Source organism: Gekko japonicus, unplaced genomic scaffold (genome assembly GCF_001447785.1).
Source record: "Gekko japonicus isolate JY-2015 unplaced genomic scaffold, Gekko_japonicus_V1.1 scaffold1649, whole genome shotgun sequence".
NCBI classification, from domain to species: domain Eukaryota; kingdom Metazoa; phylum Chordata; class Lepidosauria; order Squamata; family Gekkonidae; genus Gekko; species Gekko japonicus.
The window spans coordinates 159,641-177,359 of NW_015160262.1; the positions used below are offsets into that span (position 1 = coordinate 159,641).

Sequence of the window (17,719 nt, forward strand, 5' to 3'; positions counted from 1 at the left end):
GTTTCAGCAAAAGGGAGACCAAGTCCGCACGCCCGTGGAGGGCAGCCACGTGCAGCGGTGTCAAGCCGTCGTGGTTTGCGGCGTTCACACCGAGGCCGTTCGTGGGCACCCTGAAGAGTTCCTGTTAAGAGACAAATCAAGTAACCTGAAGGAAATTTGGAAGAGTCCTCTCAAGTTACTTAACACGTGCATAAAAACAATTTAGGGAACTGAATGGTCAGGGACCGCAGATTGGTCGCTTGGTACCCCTTCCTGAGTCCCACCTTCCATTAAGAGTTTTACTGCTGTTAGGGTCAGCTCCAGATTTTGGGAGGCCCCAGGCAGAGTTCCCAGCACCCCCCCTCCCCTCCCCTCCTCACCATCAGACCATGCTCATACCTTTCCCACTGAGCCAGTTTGGTGTAGTGGTTAAGTGCGCGGACTCTAATCTGGGAGAACCGGGTTTGATTCCCCACTCCTCCACTTGCACCTGCTGGGTGACCTTGGGCAAGCCATAGCTCTGATAAGAGCTGTCCTTGAAAAATAACAGTTTCTGTCAGAGCTCTCTCAGCCCCACCCACCTCACAGGGTGTCTGTTGTGGGGAGGGAAAGGGAAAGGAGATTGTAAGCGACTCTGAGACTCCTTAGGGTAGTGAAGGGCGGGGTACAAATCCAATCTCTTCTCTTCTTCTTCTTTCCCTTCCCCTCACCACAACAGACACCCTATGAGGGAGATGGGGCTGAGAGAGCTCTCTGAGAACTGCCCTTGAGAGAACAGCTCTGAAAGGACTTGTGACTGACCCAAGGTCACACCAGCAGCTGCATGTGGAGAAGTGGGGAATCCCAGATTAGAGTCCATGCTCCTAACCACTACACCAAACTGGCTCTCAGTGGGAAAGCCGAGGAACAGTGAGACCCATCTACACCGTTTTCACAGTGACCTCTTCAGAGTGCCAGGGCGAGTACTCTCTGAAGGAAACCAGAGATACCACAGTGCCCATCAGGTATGTATATCTGTAACATTACAAAATGGATGATATTGAGAGATCATGGCAAAAGAATCTGCACACTGGCAAAAAAAAAAAGGAGAAGACCTGCTGCTTTCCTAAATATATGACTGACAACAACAGCTTGGCATAAGTAGGCAGAGGCTAGGTGGGAGGTCAAAGTGTTGTTTACTCTCACCAGTCTGAAAACATCTTGGGCGATACAATGCCGGGACAGGCCATTGAAAAATAGGCAGGAGCGTCGAGGGCGTGGCTTCCCACCTTCCTCTGTAGAGCTACCGCCCTTCTTTCTCCACGGTACAGTGAGCCTCCCCGTTCCACCACTCAATCCTTTCAACAACCCGATTGGCCAGAGAAGCAGCTCATTCCATGAGGTCGTGAGCTCTATTAAGGATGGGGGCCTGGTTAAGAGCTGCCTGCAATTAATCACGGGCCTCTGAAGAGGAGAAAGCGAACTGGGACGGACAAAGGGACCAACCTTTTGCACAGGCCCACATCTGGAACACTGGCACAAGGGATGACAGAATTCCTGTTTCTCCACACCACCGGCCTCCTCAGATTCTTCTAAGTCATCCTCCACCCATTCCAAAAGATAACGCACCTGAGAGGGGAGGGAGAAGACAGTCATCTTTTTTATGTACTCACAGTATTCACAGAGCCGGTGAACCTGGGTCCAAGATGCACTGCTTCAGTGCGTGGGACTGAATGCTTCTAACAAAATAAGATCCCTGCATATAGGAAACTAGCAGGTCAGGAAGGTTATGATTTGTCACCTAGTTTACTACATGCAGGGGGTTGGGTGGCAGGCTAACAACACGTTTACCATCACAGTAAAAATGAGGACAATTTGCCTCCTGACAATTTCACGGAAAAATCTATGCTTGGAAATTCAATGAGATAGCCAAAGAGGGCTTGGTGACGTGCTCTCATTTCCTTCCCTACAAGTCAAACTGAGAGCCAGTGTGGCATAGTGGTTAGAGTGTCAGACTAGGATCTGGGAGAATCAGGTTCGAGTTACCATGCTGCCATGGAAGCTCGCTGGGTGACCCTGGGCCAATCCCATGCTCTCAGCCTAGCCTACCTCACAGGGCTGTTATAGGGATAAAATGGAAGAGAGGAGAATGATGTGAGCAGCTTTGGATCTCCACTGGGGAGAAAGGCAGGGTATACATGAAGTTTAAAAAATGAAAGTAAGGGGAAAGAACATTAAACACCAAAACCGCCAAAGTAAGTTTGCCAAGGAGCAAGGGAGAGTAAATTAGAAATGACCTCCCCTGCTTCTAATTGAGACTTTGACTTCACCTCTGCACCAGATCACTCAAATCCTTTTAACATGGATTGTTGAAGATTAAGTGCGAGGCTCTGGGCCAGCCTGTGTGAACATGTTTCCTTGGCCATCGCCAGGTCTTATTCTTGGAAAATAAAATCAACCTTTGGAATCAAAAGATTCAAAGAATGCTGACTTCAAATGCATTATAACCAGGGCTGTGGGGTACTCCAGTGGATTCCCAAAAGTGGGCATGGCTCTCTCACGGGTGGGTTATGAGGCCAGGAAGGAGGACGAGGAACCGGAGAAGAGGAGAATCAGGGGAGTTTGATGGGTTTTCCTGTGTGGAGTAGCCATGAAGTACAGCCTCTTGCTCAGTAATGCCGTATATTTAAAAATATAAACTTGTGAACCCTTGACTAAGGTCCGCATTTTAAGATGGGGAGGGGATGTCCCATGAAGTTTAAAAAGGGCCCCACCTCAAAAAGTTTAAGAACCACTAGTATATTCCAAAATCCAGAGAATCTCAGTTTCATTTTTAAAGCAAGTTTCCAGGCCTTTCAACTGAAACGGCAAGCAATGCCTGATCTCAGAAGCCAGAGGGAGCTGAAGAAAGATTTGCAGTGATAAGCACCCTATATATAGACACCAGAAACATTACGCAACCCCCTCCAAGAATGCTGGTAGACACATGTACACTGAGGCAGGTGATTTTTAAGTGCAGCCCTGATCAATGTTCCCTCTAAGCTGTGGAGTCCTGTGAGCAGAAATTCTACTTTGTGAGCTACTGGCATTAAAGTTGTGAGCAGGTAGTTTGGCTGCTGCATAAAATTAGTTTGCTCTGGAGCCATCTTTCCTGAGCTAAGACAAAAATGTGTGAGCTGGAGGCTAAAAGACTGTGAGCTAGCTCACACTAACTCAGCTTAGAGGGAACACTGGCCCTGATCTTAATTCAACGTAAACAGACTTAACTCTTCAAAAGGGTGACTAAATCTTTACCAGCATAACAGTGTAATTGAGGGGCAACATATCCGCAGCAGAGCCACTTAAGACTCGCCCTCGGTCAAAAGCGGCTGTTAACCCCAGTTGCCATCACGGCAGCATGCCCCTTTTTGATCTTGATTTATTCCTGCCTCTCTTTTATCTTGCACACCCTTTTTAGTGAAAATCCCCAGTGTGCCCCAGCTGCTGCATTCTCTTTCTCTGGAGACAACCTCTCAAACCTGAGTGTCAATTTCAATCCTAATTTGGGTGTGTGTGTGTGATACTTTTCCACCTGGACCTCTCACCAATGACACTGACAAGAACTGGAGCTGCTTGGAAGGGAGGGCCAGGCCTTAAAACGGGCCCATGGGTCATAAGAACATAAGAACATAAGAGACGCCAATGTTGGATCAGGCCAAAGGCCCATCCAGCCCAACACTCTGTGTCACACAGTGGCCAGGAATACCAGGTGCCATCAGGAGGTCCACAGTGGGGCCAGGACACTAGAAGCCCTCCCACTGTTGACCCCCCCCCCCAGCACCAAGAAGACAGAGCATCACTTGCCCCAGAGCCCCTATCTATACCTTGTGGCTAATAGCCACTGATGGGCCTCTGCTCCATATGCCTATCTAATTCCCTTTTGAAGAACGGGTCCCTCCCCATTCGGAAGGCCGAGAAGTGGGGCCCTGATCTGGGACTCTATACCCAGGGTGCGAAAGAAGCTGCGTCAGCAGCTCTGGTAACCAACCCAAGGAAAAGCAACTCCTGTGAGTTGAAAGGGCGATGAAGACCATCCTTCCCACAGGCAGCTCAGCAAGGCTGGTTTTTCCCACAAGCCCTTCTCTTCAGCTCCCTGCAGCTGTTGGGACAACAAGGAAGCTGCTGAGCCAGGTATCCGCTCAGCACCAAAATAGTCTGAACCCGGAGGTCGACTCTGCGTCTTACCGAAGTTTAATCACGTTTATCCCAAGCATATCTGTTTCCAATTACAACGGATTAGCTGAGGACTTGGGTCAAATGCTAAATGCACTTTAAAATAGATGCACATGTTAAGGATCTCAAAGCTGTCTTAATCTGTTCCCCTCAATTAATGCGCGCCACTTTGTGACTTCTTTATATTTCACAGCAAGGAGGAGTCTAAGGAACACAAGCAGGAGGGCACCCCTGCTGCACATCTTATTCTTTTAAAGATCTATTATGTTTCATGTTGTTATACAGATGTTGTTCTCTTCCTAGTTTGCCAGCCTATCGCAATTATGGCCTGTCGATTCAGAAATCCCTCCAATCCATCACTAAACTTCTTTAAGTATGGTCTGGAATGCCACTTGGACCGAGGCAAGGTGTGTTTTACAATCTTTTGTATTTCTTTTTTCAAAGAAATGGAATTCTGCAGACATCTGATACGCAACTGTACGATCTGCCTGAATGTCAGCTGTGTCACACTGTTTAAAAGGCTTCCAAAGGAAAGGATAAAAATTGCTATGGCAGTTTTCAGTCATTGAAAAAGAGAGACAGTAAATAATGCAAATTATAGGATGGGAACAGCCAGAGTTGATGTTGTCAGCACTTTACAGAAAGTTAGATTATTCAAAATCAAAACACTCTCAAGTGCTTCTCGTTTCTGTAAGCCACTTCTTTTTAACAGCCTGCACTTGTCGACAGCATTATGTCTGCTGTGACTTCCCGTTCAGAGCTGATGATGCTAGCTTGGTGTGGTGGTTAAGTGTGCGGACTCTAATCTGGGAGAACCGGGTTTGATTCCCCACTCCTCCACTTGCAGCTGCTGGAGGACCTTGGGCAAGCCATAGTTCTGTCAGAGCTGTTCTTGAAAGAGCAGTCCTCGAAAGAGCTCTCTCAGCCCCACCTACCTCACAGGGTGTCTGTTGTGGGGAGGGGCCTGAAAACAGGTAATACAGAACACAAGACAACTTACCATTTCAAGGTCTCCATCAGCGACTGCTCTTAGGAGTTTCTCTACCTATGCAACGAGCAAAGAGGGAAACTTAGTTGGGATATATTACAACACTTTGACTGTACAGTGATCTCAAAGACCTACTGCCGATTTCAGATTTGTACAGCTGAGGGAGTGTTCGTGCACCCAGAGGGCTATTACAGGAGGCACCCACAGAGGGCTCATTTGAACAAAGCAGAGGAGCTGTATACAGTGCCACCGTGATTTGATTGACTGCGGCAGCGTTTTTGAGGCAGCGCATTTGGTCAGATAATGGCAGGCATGCACGCAGGTCTCACATGAATAGCATCCTTGCATGAACGTTTCTTGCATATATAGCCAGGGGTAGCTGCCCACACCTGGAGATAATCACTGGAGTAGGGGAGGGGGTCGGCCAGATGTAAGAACCACTCCAAAGTCTTTAAACTAAGGAAGTCTTATGAACCAACATCGTACAGAAGATGCCTAAGGAATGCACCTGTGCGCTTATAGCTATGTTCCAAAGTTAAAAGTAAAACTGAAACACAGGACACACAGAGGAGGGTGGCCAGAAGTGCTCCCTCTAAGCTGAGTTAGTGTGAGCTAGCTCACAGTTTTTTAGCCTCCAGCTCACACATTTGTTGTCTTAGCTCAGGAAGGATAGCTCCAGAGCAAACTGATTTATGCAGTGGCCAAATCACCCACTCACAACTTTAACGCCAGTAGCTCACAAAGCAGAATTTTTGCTCACAGGACTCCATAGCTTAGAGGGAGCATTGGTTGCCAGGTCTCCAATTCTATGGTTTTACCATAGAGTTTCTAGCAATTCCTAGATCCACCCGACTTCACTTCTGGGTTTCGCCCCAAGCTCCTGACAGTTGCCAGGCATTGCCAGACAGCAAGTGAGCAAGGAAGCATGTCCCAAATTAATCTGGAATGGAATTCTTGAGAACTTTCTTACAGAGGGAACAGAACTGTTTTGGCAGCCACTGCATGTGGCTTGTACATTAGCTGTCATGATCTGACCTGAACAAATGGAGACTGAGTGAAGTTACTGCAAAGCCACAGGCCACCCAGTGAGCAGAGGGCTGAAAACCCATCTTTTAAAAACAAATGGTTTAAATAACCGTAGGACATCTTCACAGCAAACCAACACTCTCCCGCAAAAATAAACTATTTACATTTAGGAGCAGCTCTTGGCTTTAGACAGAGGATCAGACAGAGAGGTTTTGCTTCCGCTTAGTCAATGAGAGGCAACTGCAAGGCATCCGTGTGAGCTGCAGCAAAGTGGCAGGGAACTAAAGTTAGATTACAAAAACGAGGCCAGGAGCTTCACGAGCTGAAAGGTCTAAGCTGCCGGTAATCTTTTCCTCCTGACCTGAGCTACAGATGTGGCAGCTGGAGGACGATGTTTGTCTATACAAAGAAGGGGGGCAGGAGCAACTCTAACAGTGCTAGAGGGGTGTTAACTCCTCTTAAGAATGCACTGAAATGAGTTTCTACATGACTTGCTTCTTATTTCTGTAACAGTGTCACTTGGTAGGATGGTCAATGGTATGGTATAGCCCAGGAGGGGTCCTCAATATGATGCCCGTGGCCGCCACGGTGCCTGCCGATGCCTTTTCTGGTGCCCAATAAGTGTTTTTAGGAAGTGGGTGGGGCCAGGTATGGCTTTTGCCCAGCAAGGCTTCTGATTGACTACTGAAGATTTGATTGGCTATGCAGATTTTTTTAAAAAAATGTTGCTCTGGCAGCCGCTGTCTCCACAGCACAGGGATCCACACTGTGTGACTGACGTTAAGCTGTGGAAATCATTGTGTGGCCGGCTCCGCCTCCTGCGGCAGCCATTTTGTTGCTGCATTGACCGTGCCCCGTCAGAATTCCAAATGTGCCCAGAGGCTCAAAAAGGTTGGGGACCCCTGGTGTAGCCCAGTCTCATCACAACTTGGAAGCTAGGCAGGGTTGGTACTTGGATGGGAGACTGCCGTCATACCCGTGGAGCCACCTCTCCCTTTACGACCCCCCTCGGTGGCTGCAGTTGTCATCTCGTGGCTTACTGGTGGTGTCGGGGCCTCAGGCTGCATGTTTCGCATCCTCCAGGATGAGGGCTTTTTCAGTCACGGTCCCGTCCTGGTGGAATGCCCTCTCAGATGAGACCCGGGCCCTATGGGACCTCCCTAGAGTCCACAGGGCCTGTAAGGCTGAGCTTTGCCATCAGGCCTTTCTTGGGAGAGTTTATTTTTGGAGCTTAATCCTGGATCCACCATTATCAGTTGTGAGTTGTTTGTTTTTTATACTGTTATAACCAGGGCTTTTTTTGTAGAAAAAGCCCAGCAGGAACTCATTAGCATAATTGGCCACACCCAACAGCAATAATGTATCATTTTATTAGGCCACACCCCCGACAGCACAGGTCATTAGCATATGAGGCCACACCCCTGTGTTACCAGAAGTGTGCTCATCCAGCCACACCCACCTTTTGCTTCTTATTCTGTTTACCTTGTTTGTTGTCAAAACCCAGGGCTTTTTTTTGTAGCAGGAACTCCTTTGCATGTTAGGCCACACACCCCTAATGTAGCCAATCCTAATGAGTTTCTGCTGTTCGGTGTGGCCTATTATGCTAATGAGTTCCTGCTGGGCGTGGCCAACTCAGAAGCCAGCCGGAACGCCATTCCTGTGCGTTCCTGCCCCAAAATATGACTGTTTTATGGTGTTGTGAACCACTCCGAGGAGGGGTGGAATAATAATGATGTTGGTGATGATGATGAAGAAGATGTAGTAACCGGGGGCTATTTTTTAGTTGTTCATTTGGATTTAGTTCCTTGCAGAAGCCCAGTGTTTGGTTTTGTGTTCTTGAGCCAGAGAAATGCTGATAAGGACACCTGCAGACCATTAGCTTTCGGTTGCCTAGCACTGACACCATGAAGACTTGGTGTTTTTTGGAATGGCCTTGGACAGCTGAGGCTGGTTGGGGTTCCCATGCAACAGCTGAGCATGTGAATGTCAATCAGTTCAACCTTCAATTACATCTGTCCAGTGCTTCATTTACATATGTCAAACTCCCTGACCGGTGTATTGGGATCAGGTGAATTGGGTTGCAAGGCCCAATTAAGTGCCTATGGTCAGGTGTTTCCAGAAATGGTTAAAAATGACATCTTTCCACATCTTCTTTGTTTAACTGTAGACTCTTAGCTGGTTATGCTACAGGGTGCTATTGTTTTTCCATCTGGGGAAACCCTGAACCTCTGCTGGATAGATTGAGATTTTGTGGTCTGCCCTGCTGAACTGCTGTAAGCAGACTGATCTTCGTTTGTGCTTCAAGAACTGCTGTGGATAACTGGTGCTGTAATACCCAAGGTATTGTAGCTAGAGATATTAAAAACCTTTTTTATTTTCTGTTCACATAGTGTGTTGGTATTGCTTTGCATCATATATGAAAACTTTTTAGTTACATACCTATTTGGTGTGTTTCTGTCTGGGGTTTGCAGAAGGCTTTTTCTAGTTGCCTTTTTGGCCCTACCAATAGTGTGTGTGTGTGTGTGTGTGTGTAGAACTCCTGACTCTCTGGAGAGGGTCTGGATTTCTATTTAGTCCTACAGGAAGCAGGGTTGGCCCGTGCTTTGCATTCCTGGATGAAGCAGGTCTGGTGGCAGCCTACTGGTTTAGGAGCAAGAGGAACTTGACTCCTGACTTTGTTAATATTAGTCAGAGTGCTCTGCCTGTCAGGGCTCCAGCCCAACCTCCTGCTGAGCTGGCAAAGGAGTGCTTGAGGTCTGCAGAGGAAGGCAATGGCCAACCACTTTCTGCTTCTCGCTTGCCTTGAAAGCCCCTGGCTGGGGTCACCATCAGTCAGCTGCAACTTGATGGCACATTCATACATAGCTTGGTGGAGCCACATCTGCATAAAGCAAAGGTGCTGTGATTTAGGGATACCCGAGTGGGTAGAAAAGTCAGAAATCATACGCAGCCTGTGAAATTTCAGTAAGGGGGAAGGAGCATCAACATTGTTCTGGTCTTCCGAGCTAGTCTCGTGTCAACAGTTATGAGACCCAGCTGTGAACCAAACAGCCCCCCTTGTTCAGCTCTCGCTATGGACTCGCTTGAAAGCCTTTAGGGGAGCCACATATTCTTGGGCCACAGAGAGGAGACTCCCGTATTATTTCATAAACAATGCTGGTCAGTAGAATTAGTTTACACATTCTGTTGATACAAAAATATCAGACAGTGGATCTGTCTGTAAGAATCAGCCCATTCCAAGGTCTGACTGGTTGTCCAGGCACATAGAAAAAAAGAGACCCACCTTTACATTGACATTCCCAAGTCCTTTACTTTGCCATCAGGACTGGGTAGTCTGATTGTTATTAGTGATGGGGGGGGGGGGATACAGATGGCCAAGGATGACCAAGAAATATAGGTGACTGATGAACAAAATGATGAAGATGGGCAGTGTGGTATAGTGGTTAGCCTAGCCATAAGAGACGAGAACTGGAGAAACCTGGGTCCAAATGCCCCACTTGGCCACGAAGCTCACTGGGTGTCCCTAGGTCAGAGTGGTGGACTCTAATCTTGAGAACTGGGTTTGATTCCTCATTCCTCCACATGAAGCCTGCTGGGTGACCTTGGGCCAGTCACAGTTCTCTCAGAACTCTCTCAGCCCCTCCTACCTCGCAAGGTGCCTGTAGTGGGGAGAGGAAGGGAAGGCGACTGTAAGCCGCTCTGAGACTCCTTCGGGTAGAGAAAAGTGGAGTATAAAAACCAACTCTTCTTCTACTTCCACCTGACCTCCCCATGGGGACCCTCCGTGCACAGCAGGAACTTGTAAGAGAAGCCCGCTTCTCCCCCAGAGGACACAATGGAGGAGGAGGAGGAAAAGAACCACGTGTAATCCTCCAGAGCTCTTTGGAGGAAAGGCAGGATAAAAATGTGACAGAGACAGGCCAAGAGAGTTGGCAGCCTGAGTTTCTTCCGCACCACTAATGATCTGAGGCTTCTTAATCTTACCTCTTTATAATAAGCTTTTGTTCCATCTCGTCTAGCGATGGGTGCCGTGGCGGACGAAGATAAACTGGATCCAGATGACACTTGGCTGGCTGTGTCCTCTGATCTGGTGAGTGACTGACGGGGTCGGCAAAGAAAGCAAAGAGAGGGGGGTGGGGGAGGTTTGCTGCATCACCGTTACCGATATTGGCTGATCGGCTGAACGTCCTTATTGCTAAGGAACAGGTAAACAAGCAAGTGTGCTCTGTTACCTGAGAAGCACTCTGCCTCCTTTCGAACCTCAGGTAGTTCAGCTCCATTAAAGACAGAATCTGCAGGAAGATAAAACATTCATGAGCAATGCTCCCTCTAAGCTGTGGAGTCTTGTGAGCAAAAATTCTACTTTGTGAGCTACTGGCATTAAAGTTGTGAGCGAGCGATTTGGCCACTGCATAAATCAGTTTGCTCTGGAGCCATCCTTCCTGAGCTAAGACAAAAAATGTGTGAGCTGGAGGCTAAAAAACTGTGAGCTAGGTCACACTAACTCAGCTTAGAGGGAACACTGCTCACGAACACAAAATACAGCTCCCACCTCAAGAGATATTTAATGATTGGACGGCAAGCATTGATGTGGGCTGACAGAGATCAGACATAAGGGCAGAGAAATAGTAAAAAGCTCAGTAGCACCTTTAAGACTAACAAACGTTTATAGCATAAGCTTTTGAGAAACACAGCTCTCATCATCCAATGCATCTGATGAAGAGAGCTGTGTTTCTCGAAAGTTTATGCTACAATAAAGTTTGTTAGTCTTAAAGGTGCTAATGAGCTTTTTACTATTTTGCAGCAACAGACTAACTCCTCTGGATCCAAGGGCAGAGAAGAAAGCTTCCATTTTGCAATGCTTGTCTTGCCTGTCACACACTTTGGAAGGAAAATTGTTAATTTCTTCCATCGAAGGCAAACCAAAATTATTTTTAAGAGCTTTGGCTACATACCCTCTTTGCAATTAAGTGCCTGTTAGGATCATGGAGGAAATTAATTAAACAAAGAAAAGATCAAGGAGAAGCGCTGTAAAATTTAATGCACTGCATGGAAGTCTCAGAAGTAAAACTGTGATCTTCCTCTATCAAAACTGAAATTATTTTTAAGGCCTCCCCATTATATAATCTTTGCAATTAAGCACTGGCTGAGATCACAGAGGAATTCCATTTTTTAAAAAAAGACTTTGAAAACAAGATAAATAAATAGTACCGTAGAATTTAATGCACACTGCACAGCGGTCTCTTTCATTCGGTTTTGAATATCCGGGTTGGCTCCGTTTTGCAATAGCACTTCTATGATCCCTTGGTAGCCCCAGCGAGCAGCTATATGGAGGGGGGTGTCTCCTTTTTCATTACCAATATCTAATTTACAAGAGTGGACGTCGTAGTACACTAAAGCCTTGACACACTAGAAAGTGTGGAAAAGCAAAAAGGGGAGAAAGATTATGCCAGTGAAGCTACCCAGCATTGGAACTAAGAGGTCTACTGTTAATCTGCTTTGGATATTAGATATTATTATCCCATATAATATATTCCATGCAAGTAACATTTGCGAGCTGTTTTTACAAACTGGTGTCAGAAAATCCTACCTGTTGTATCGACAAATTAAAATAAAATAAAATAAAAAAATCCCACTTTATCTACATACAGAGAAAAATTAACAAACTGTGCTATGTTCCGTATCAGAAAATCCTACCTGTTGTATTGACAAATTAAAATTAAAAAAAAAATTAAAAATCACACTTTATCTACATTCAGAGAAAAATTAACAAACTGTGCTATGTTTTGTCTATTTGAATCAAGGATCTCTTTGACCTCCTCCTTGGGTCTCAGACAGGTTTCCAGGGGTCAAATAATTCATGTGTTCAAACAATTATGGTACAGCACAGTCCACGCATTTCTTTTTCCAGGCAGTAAAGCAATGAGAATGTCCTATCTACATCTTCAAGAATGGCGCCAAATTGACCTTTTCCCCTAAGAAGCACCATCTGAACGGGCCCAAGTTTGTAACTGTCTAGAGAAATTGTTGTAGCTCCCTATGAGAGTGCTGCGATTCCTAGGAAGCTCGCTGAAGTTGATGTGTGCTATAGAGGCTTTGAGGGCAAGATTACTGTGATGATCCATAAATCATGTGCCACCAAAGTCATGATAGGGACAGATTTGGCATATAAGTCTTTTATACAGGGATAATTCTGAAAACACAAAGTCTAAAGGGAGAGAATTGACAGTATTTAAAAAAAAATGGGAGAGAAGAGGTGTTAGGATTTTAATAAGATATTGCCACTAGTACAGATGTCATAAGAATGTAAGAACGTAAGAAGAACCCTGCTGGATCAAACCAGTGGTCCATCTATTCCAGTATCCTGTTTCATACAGGGGCTAACCAGTTCCTCTGGACAACCAACAAGAGGGCATAGTGGCCAAGGCCTTCCCCTGATGTTGCCTCCTGGCTCTGGGATTCAGAGGTTCAGTGCCTCTGAATGTGGAGGTTCCCCTCAGTCACCACAGCTAGTAGTATCCTCCATGATTCTATCTAATCCACTGTTAAAGCTGTTTATTCCTGCAGCCACCACTACATCCTTGGGCAGCGAATTCTACATTTTAATCACTCTGTGTAAAGTAGTATTTCCTTCTGTCTGTCTTGAACCTACTGCCCATCAGCTTCACTGGATGCTGTTGAGCTCTAGTATTTTGGGAGAGGAAGAAAAAAATTTCTTTGTCAACTCTCTCCAGCCCATGCATAATTGTATACACCTCTATTATGCCACCCCTTAGCCATGGTACTACTTTAGCTTTTGGCAAATTACTTACATCCTCGTGGCCATAAGTACAAGCTAAATGCAGCGCCGTGTTGCCGTTGTTGTCTTGAATTTCTGTGCTGCCCTTGTAGTGCAGCAAAAGGAGCTGAAAAGGGAAAGCGAGACAATGTCTTTTATAGAGGAAAAACAAATAACCGCAGTGGCATAAGTTTCTAAGCAAATGAATCAGTCCCGTCCATCTCCCTCTGCTTGAAAGCAGCCACATGAAAACACCTCTCATCTGGGTTCTTTGCTCCCACTTTGACCCAGTTCGTGACCCACATAAATGCTTCCCACCACGCACTTTTTAAAACCGACTGAGCGTTATGGCCAAGACACCCAGACGGTTATATCATCCACTAGATGCTGCAGAATAGAACAATACAGGCCAATTCAACAGCAGATGCTTCAGAGGCAATCTGAGGAATGAAAAAGAAGCATCCTCAGGCTAAATGGAAGCACAACAACAGCCTGATAAAGGATTTCTTTGTTCCTCTGATAAACGGAGTGGGTCAGCTTCAAAGCACTTCTCGAACTAAAAGATAGGTAGCATTGAAATAGTGCCTTTCAGGCACTCAAGGTAGCTCACTTACATTGTCTCAGTTGTATACATGGTGTACAGCATGTACTTTTCCCCTCCCCTTTAATACTTCACATTTTTATCCCAAACCTTCCTCCATGGAGATCATGGTGACCATATGAAGGTGCCCTATGCCGAGTGGGGCGTATTGAACCACCCAGCTCAGTATTTGTTGCTCTGACGGGGAGGGGGAAAACACCTTCCTTTAGCAGCAAAATCCAGGACTGAACTCGGGACTGCCTGCACACAGAGCTTGTTTATTTATTTATATTTATAGATTCAATTTATAGCCTGCCCTCCCTGCTGCGCGGGCTCAGGGCAGCTCACAATTAGGCATATGTCTACACATAAAACAAATTAAAACCATATAAAATCCTTACTACATACATCAAGATTAAGTGCTCTGGCTTGTTCCAGTGTGATCTTCCACAAAGATGGCGTTACAAGATGGTACATCTACTCAATGCTCTCAGTTCGACGCGACACTGCCATTCCCCCTTCCCAGGGCCAGACAATACTGATGGAACATAACGATGGTGCGGTAGTGGTGGCGGCTCCTACTTGAAAGCCTGGCGGAAGAGCTCCGTCTTACAGGCCCTGCGGAACTGTTCTCTGCCACTGAGTCACAGACCCTTTAAGGGTGGTTTTTAAGGAGGGAATTTTGGGGGGGCCAAACAACACCCATGCCCTGTGGGACCTGCTACAGTTTCGCAGGGCCCACAAGGCAGAGATGTTCCACTAGGCGTTCGGTTTAGGACAGCGACAGTTCCAGTCTTGTCACTGAGGAAGAACCCTGCCTTTTACTGTCCCTTGCGCCGATTTTAACCTGATTGTAACTGATGTTTTATGACTGTGTCGTGCATCGCTCTGAGCGACTGAAAAGCCGAATCAAATAAATAAATAAATCCTATAAGGTGAGTTAGTAAGCAGCTAGTCCAAGGTCAATTAGCAAACTTTCTGTAACCCCCTGGTCTGTTTAACATCACTTACTTTGACTGACAGCATCTCTCTTAAGTGGCGAAAGGTCCTTCCTAACACCTACTACCAAAGATCCTGTTAAACTAGAGATGAGGCATTCCTTATGCAAAACCTGGAACATTCCATATGCAAAGCAGGCGTTTTGTCACTGAGGAACAACCCTGCCTTTTACTGTCCCTTGCGCCGTGCTAGGTCCCGGTGCTTTTAAAACATGACTGCTTTGGGATATCTGATGGATTTAATGCAGAGCCAATCTATAGTCTACTTCCAGAAAAACACCCCGGAGGATCAATAACCAAAGTGCTTTATCAATATTTTGCTACTTACGCCAGTATTATAACGGGCTAATGGACAAGGAGAACAGAGAGCATCCTAGCTCAGACCCACATGCATTAACCCTTCAAAGTCTGGATCAGAGAACAGCCTTTCTCCCACCTCTCCATGTGTTAGGAAAGGTGTTAGAATAGCCACAACATAACAGGGCCTTCTCCACAGTTGCCCCAAGGTGAAAAGAACTAGTTCCCCAAGGAAGGTTGCATTTGCATAGCACTACTGATTTATGTGAGGAATAATGGAAGGCATACCTCTTTCAACCTGTTTTTGAGGGCTGGACCACAAAGTGGCTATGCAATTGACTATGCAAGAAGTCCCCAGTTCAAATTTCATTTCGGCCACATACTCACCAGGTAGCCTTAGGCAAGTGACTCTGTCTCAGCCTCAGACTGCCCCCCATATGAAGGTAATCATACCAACCTACCTTGCAGGTTAGCTGCAAGGAGTATAACAAGGTAGCATTTGTGACACACTTTGAATATGGTGAAAGCACGATACAAATGCTAAGTATTAAATAGTAATTAGTTGTTCCGACACTGTTTGTATATTAGCAAGTGTATAGCATGAATTGACTGTGTTGATACGTATCATTATTTAGTTCAACCCACAACTACTGAACTAATTTTTATTGTCAAAGAAAGTGAACTTGCTAGGAAACCTGAGGTTGCTGTCCTGAAATCCAAATATAGCAAAGTTTTTTCCCCCCATTTCCATTTCTCCCCCCATTTCTAGCACAAGGTGTTACATGCCATAAGAAGTTTTAAATTGGATCGCCGTTTGCTCGATACAGAACCCTGCAGGCACCATTGTTTGATAACACTTCTGAAGAGGCTGTCACTCAGTTGTGTCAAGAGCAGGAAAAACAAGCTATTAAGAGAGGCTTTTGCTTTCAATCCGCAAGCACGATTCAATAGAAAGGGGCATAATTATTATCTGGAGCTTTTTCTTTTTTAACCTGGACTTGTGCAAAAAATCTCTCGTTAATCTTTTGGTGCTTACAGTAACATTCTGATACCCTTTCTGGCAGGCAAGGTGAAGCGGGGTTGATCCGTGGTAATCTGTAGCATTGACGACGGCTCCTTTGGAGACTAACAAGTCAATTAACGAGGCTTGCCCTGTGAAAAATATATGCTTGTTAGAATCAAAGTGGCAGCACCTCGGGAGGTTAAAACGCAAACCTCCTCTTCCCATGGCAAACTGTGAGCTTAACAATCTATTCCTTCCTCCCCTGTGTTAGTAACACGGTCGTTATCTTTACGATTCACACCACCGCGGTAAGCATTCCCCAATTTACAATAGCTTATTCCAGGTCAAGGCTCAGCGAGGAGTTTCCTACCCACAATGTGAATTGAAATTGTCTCTGGAGGGAGGCAACGAAGAAATGAATGCCAGCCGCGAATTGAAGGTACGTAGAAAAAGCAGTCCTCTCCAGGGTCCATGAAGAGCCACAGTAATTACGAAAGCACCGGAATAATGAACTTGCTTGCGACTGTGAGATCAGCGGTGCGATTGACATACAGAGGCCAGGTGCTGCGGCTGCATGCTTAAGGCTGCAGGAAGGATTAAGGAGGACTCCGGAGAGGTTCTCCCATCCACAAGGCTCGGCAGGTCCAGGAGTTGGAAAAGCCCAAAGGGTATCAAGTCATAGGGTTGTCAGTTCCAGGCTGGAATGTTCCTGGAGATTCAGGGGTGGAGGCTGGGGAGGGTGAGGTTTGGAGAAGGGAGGGACCTCAGCAGGATATAGTGCCATAGAAGCCACTCTCCAAAGGAGCCACTTTCTCCAGGGGAACTGATCTCTGTCGTTTGGAGATCAATTGTAATTCTGGGAGATCTCCTGGCCCCAGCTGGAGGTTGGCAACCCTACCAAGACAAAAGAATCCCAGTGCATGGTCTGAAGGCATGCGATGCAGCAACCTTACTGAAACTGATTTGGGCCTGGTCGGTGTCTGGACAGGAGAACCTCCTGAGAACCCAGCCCACACAATAATTTTTTTAGGGTAATCTGCTTACAACGTTCTCCCACACAATCGAGATTGACAGGCAAGTCAAAAGTCAGCAGACTTTACGTTTAGAGCACAGCTGAGGATATATCTATTTTCCCAGGTAGAAGAAGAAGAGGAGACAGGATTTATACCCCGCCCTTCACTACCTGAAGGCGTCTCAGACCACCTTACAATCCCTTTCCCTCCCCCTCCCCACAACAGTCCACACAATACTTTTTTTAGGGTAATCTGCTTACAGCGTTCTCCCACACAATTGAGATTGACAGGCAAGTCAAAAGTCAGTAGACTTTACGTTTAGAGCACAGCTGAGGATATATCTATTTTCCCAAGTAGAAGAAGAGGAGACAGGATCTATACCCCGCCCTTCACTACCTGAAGGAGTCTCAGACCACCTTACAATCCCTTTCCCTTTCCCTCCCCCTCCCCACAACAGACACCCTGTGAGGTAGGTGGGGCTGAGAGAGCTGCCTTTGAGAGAACAGCTCTGAAAGAACTTGTGACTGACTCAAGGTCACACCAGCAGCTGCATGTGGAGGAGTGGGGAATCAAACCTGGTTCTCCCAGATTCGAGTCTGCGCTCTTAACCACTACACCAAACTGGCTCTCTACCCTATTGATCTCTGCACATATGGGAAGGAGGGACATTAGAACACTGGTCTTTCTAGTAGTTTTAGGAAATTAGTTGTTCTTATTTGTGCACGTTTCCCTTGCACGTTGAGAAATTTATTTTTATTGTTTGCACTGCTATATTCTGCTAATTTTTTTAATTTACCTGCTATAAATTTTCTGGGATATTGTACTACCATTTTTTTTATTCTGTATATGCTGATCTTATCATATTC

General features: G+C 46.1%; 1 protein-coding gene across 1 annotated transcript in view; it reads right to left on the reverse strand.

Moving 5' to 3' along the window:
- ANKRD27 (ankyrin repeat domain 27) overlaps nucleotides 1-17,719 on the reverse strand; it is a 75,693-nt gene that overhangs the window by 16,971 nt on the left and 41,003 nt on the right. Inside the window, exons 15-22 of the mRNA XM_015414812.1 lie at nucleotides 15,874-15,989; nucleotides 12,997-13,089; nucleotides 11,396-11,593; nucleotides 10,417-10,476; nucleotides 10,169-10,282; nucleotides 5,171-5,215; nucleotides 1,465-1,587; nucleotides 20-121 (exon numbers count right to left, since the gene is read on the reverse strand). Coding sequence (XP_015270298.1) covers nucleotides 20-121; nucleotides 1,465-1,587; nucleotides 5,171-5,215; nucleotides 10,169-10,282; nucleotides 10,417-10,476; nucleotides 11,396-11,593; nucleotides 12,997-13,089; nucleotides 15,874-15,989 — 851 coding nt within the window. The remainder of the gene's footprint in view (nucleotides 1-19; nucleotides 122-1,464; nucleotides 1,588-5,170; nucleotides 5,216-10,168; nucleotides 10,283-10,416; nucleotides 10,477-11,395; nucleotides 11,594-12,996; nucleotides 13,090-15,873; nucleotides 15,990-17,719) is intronic.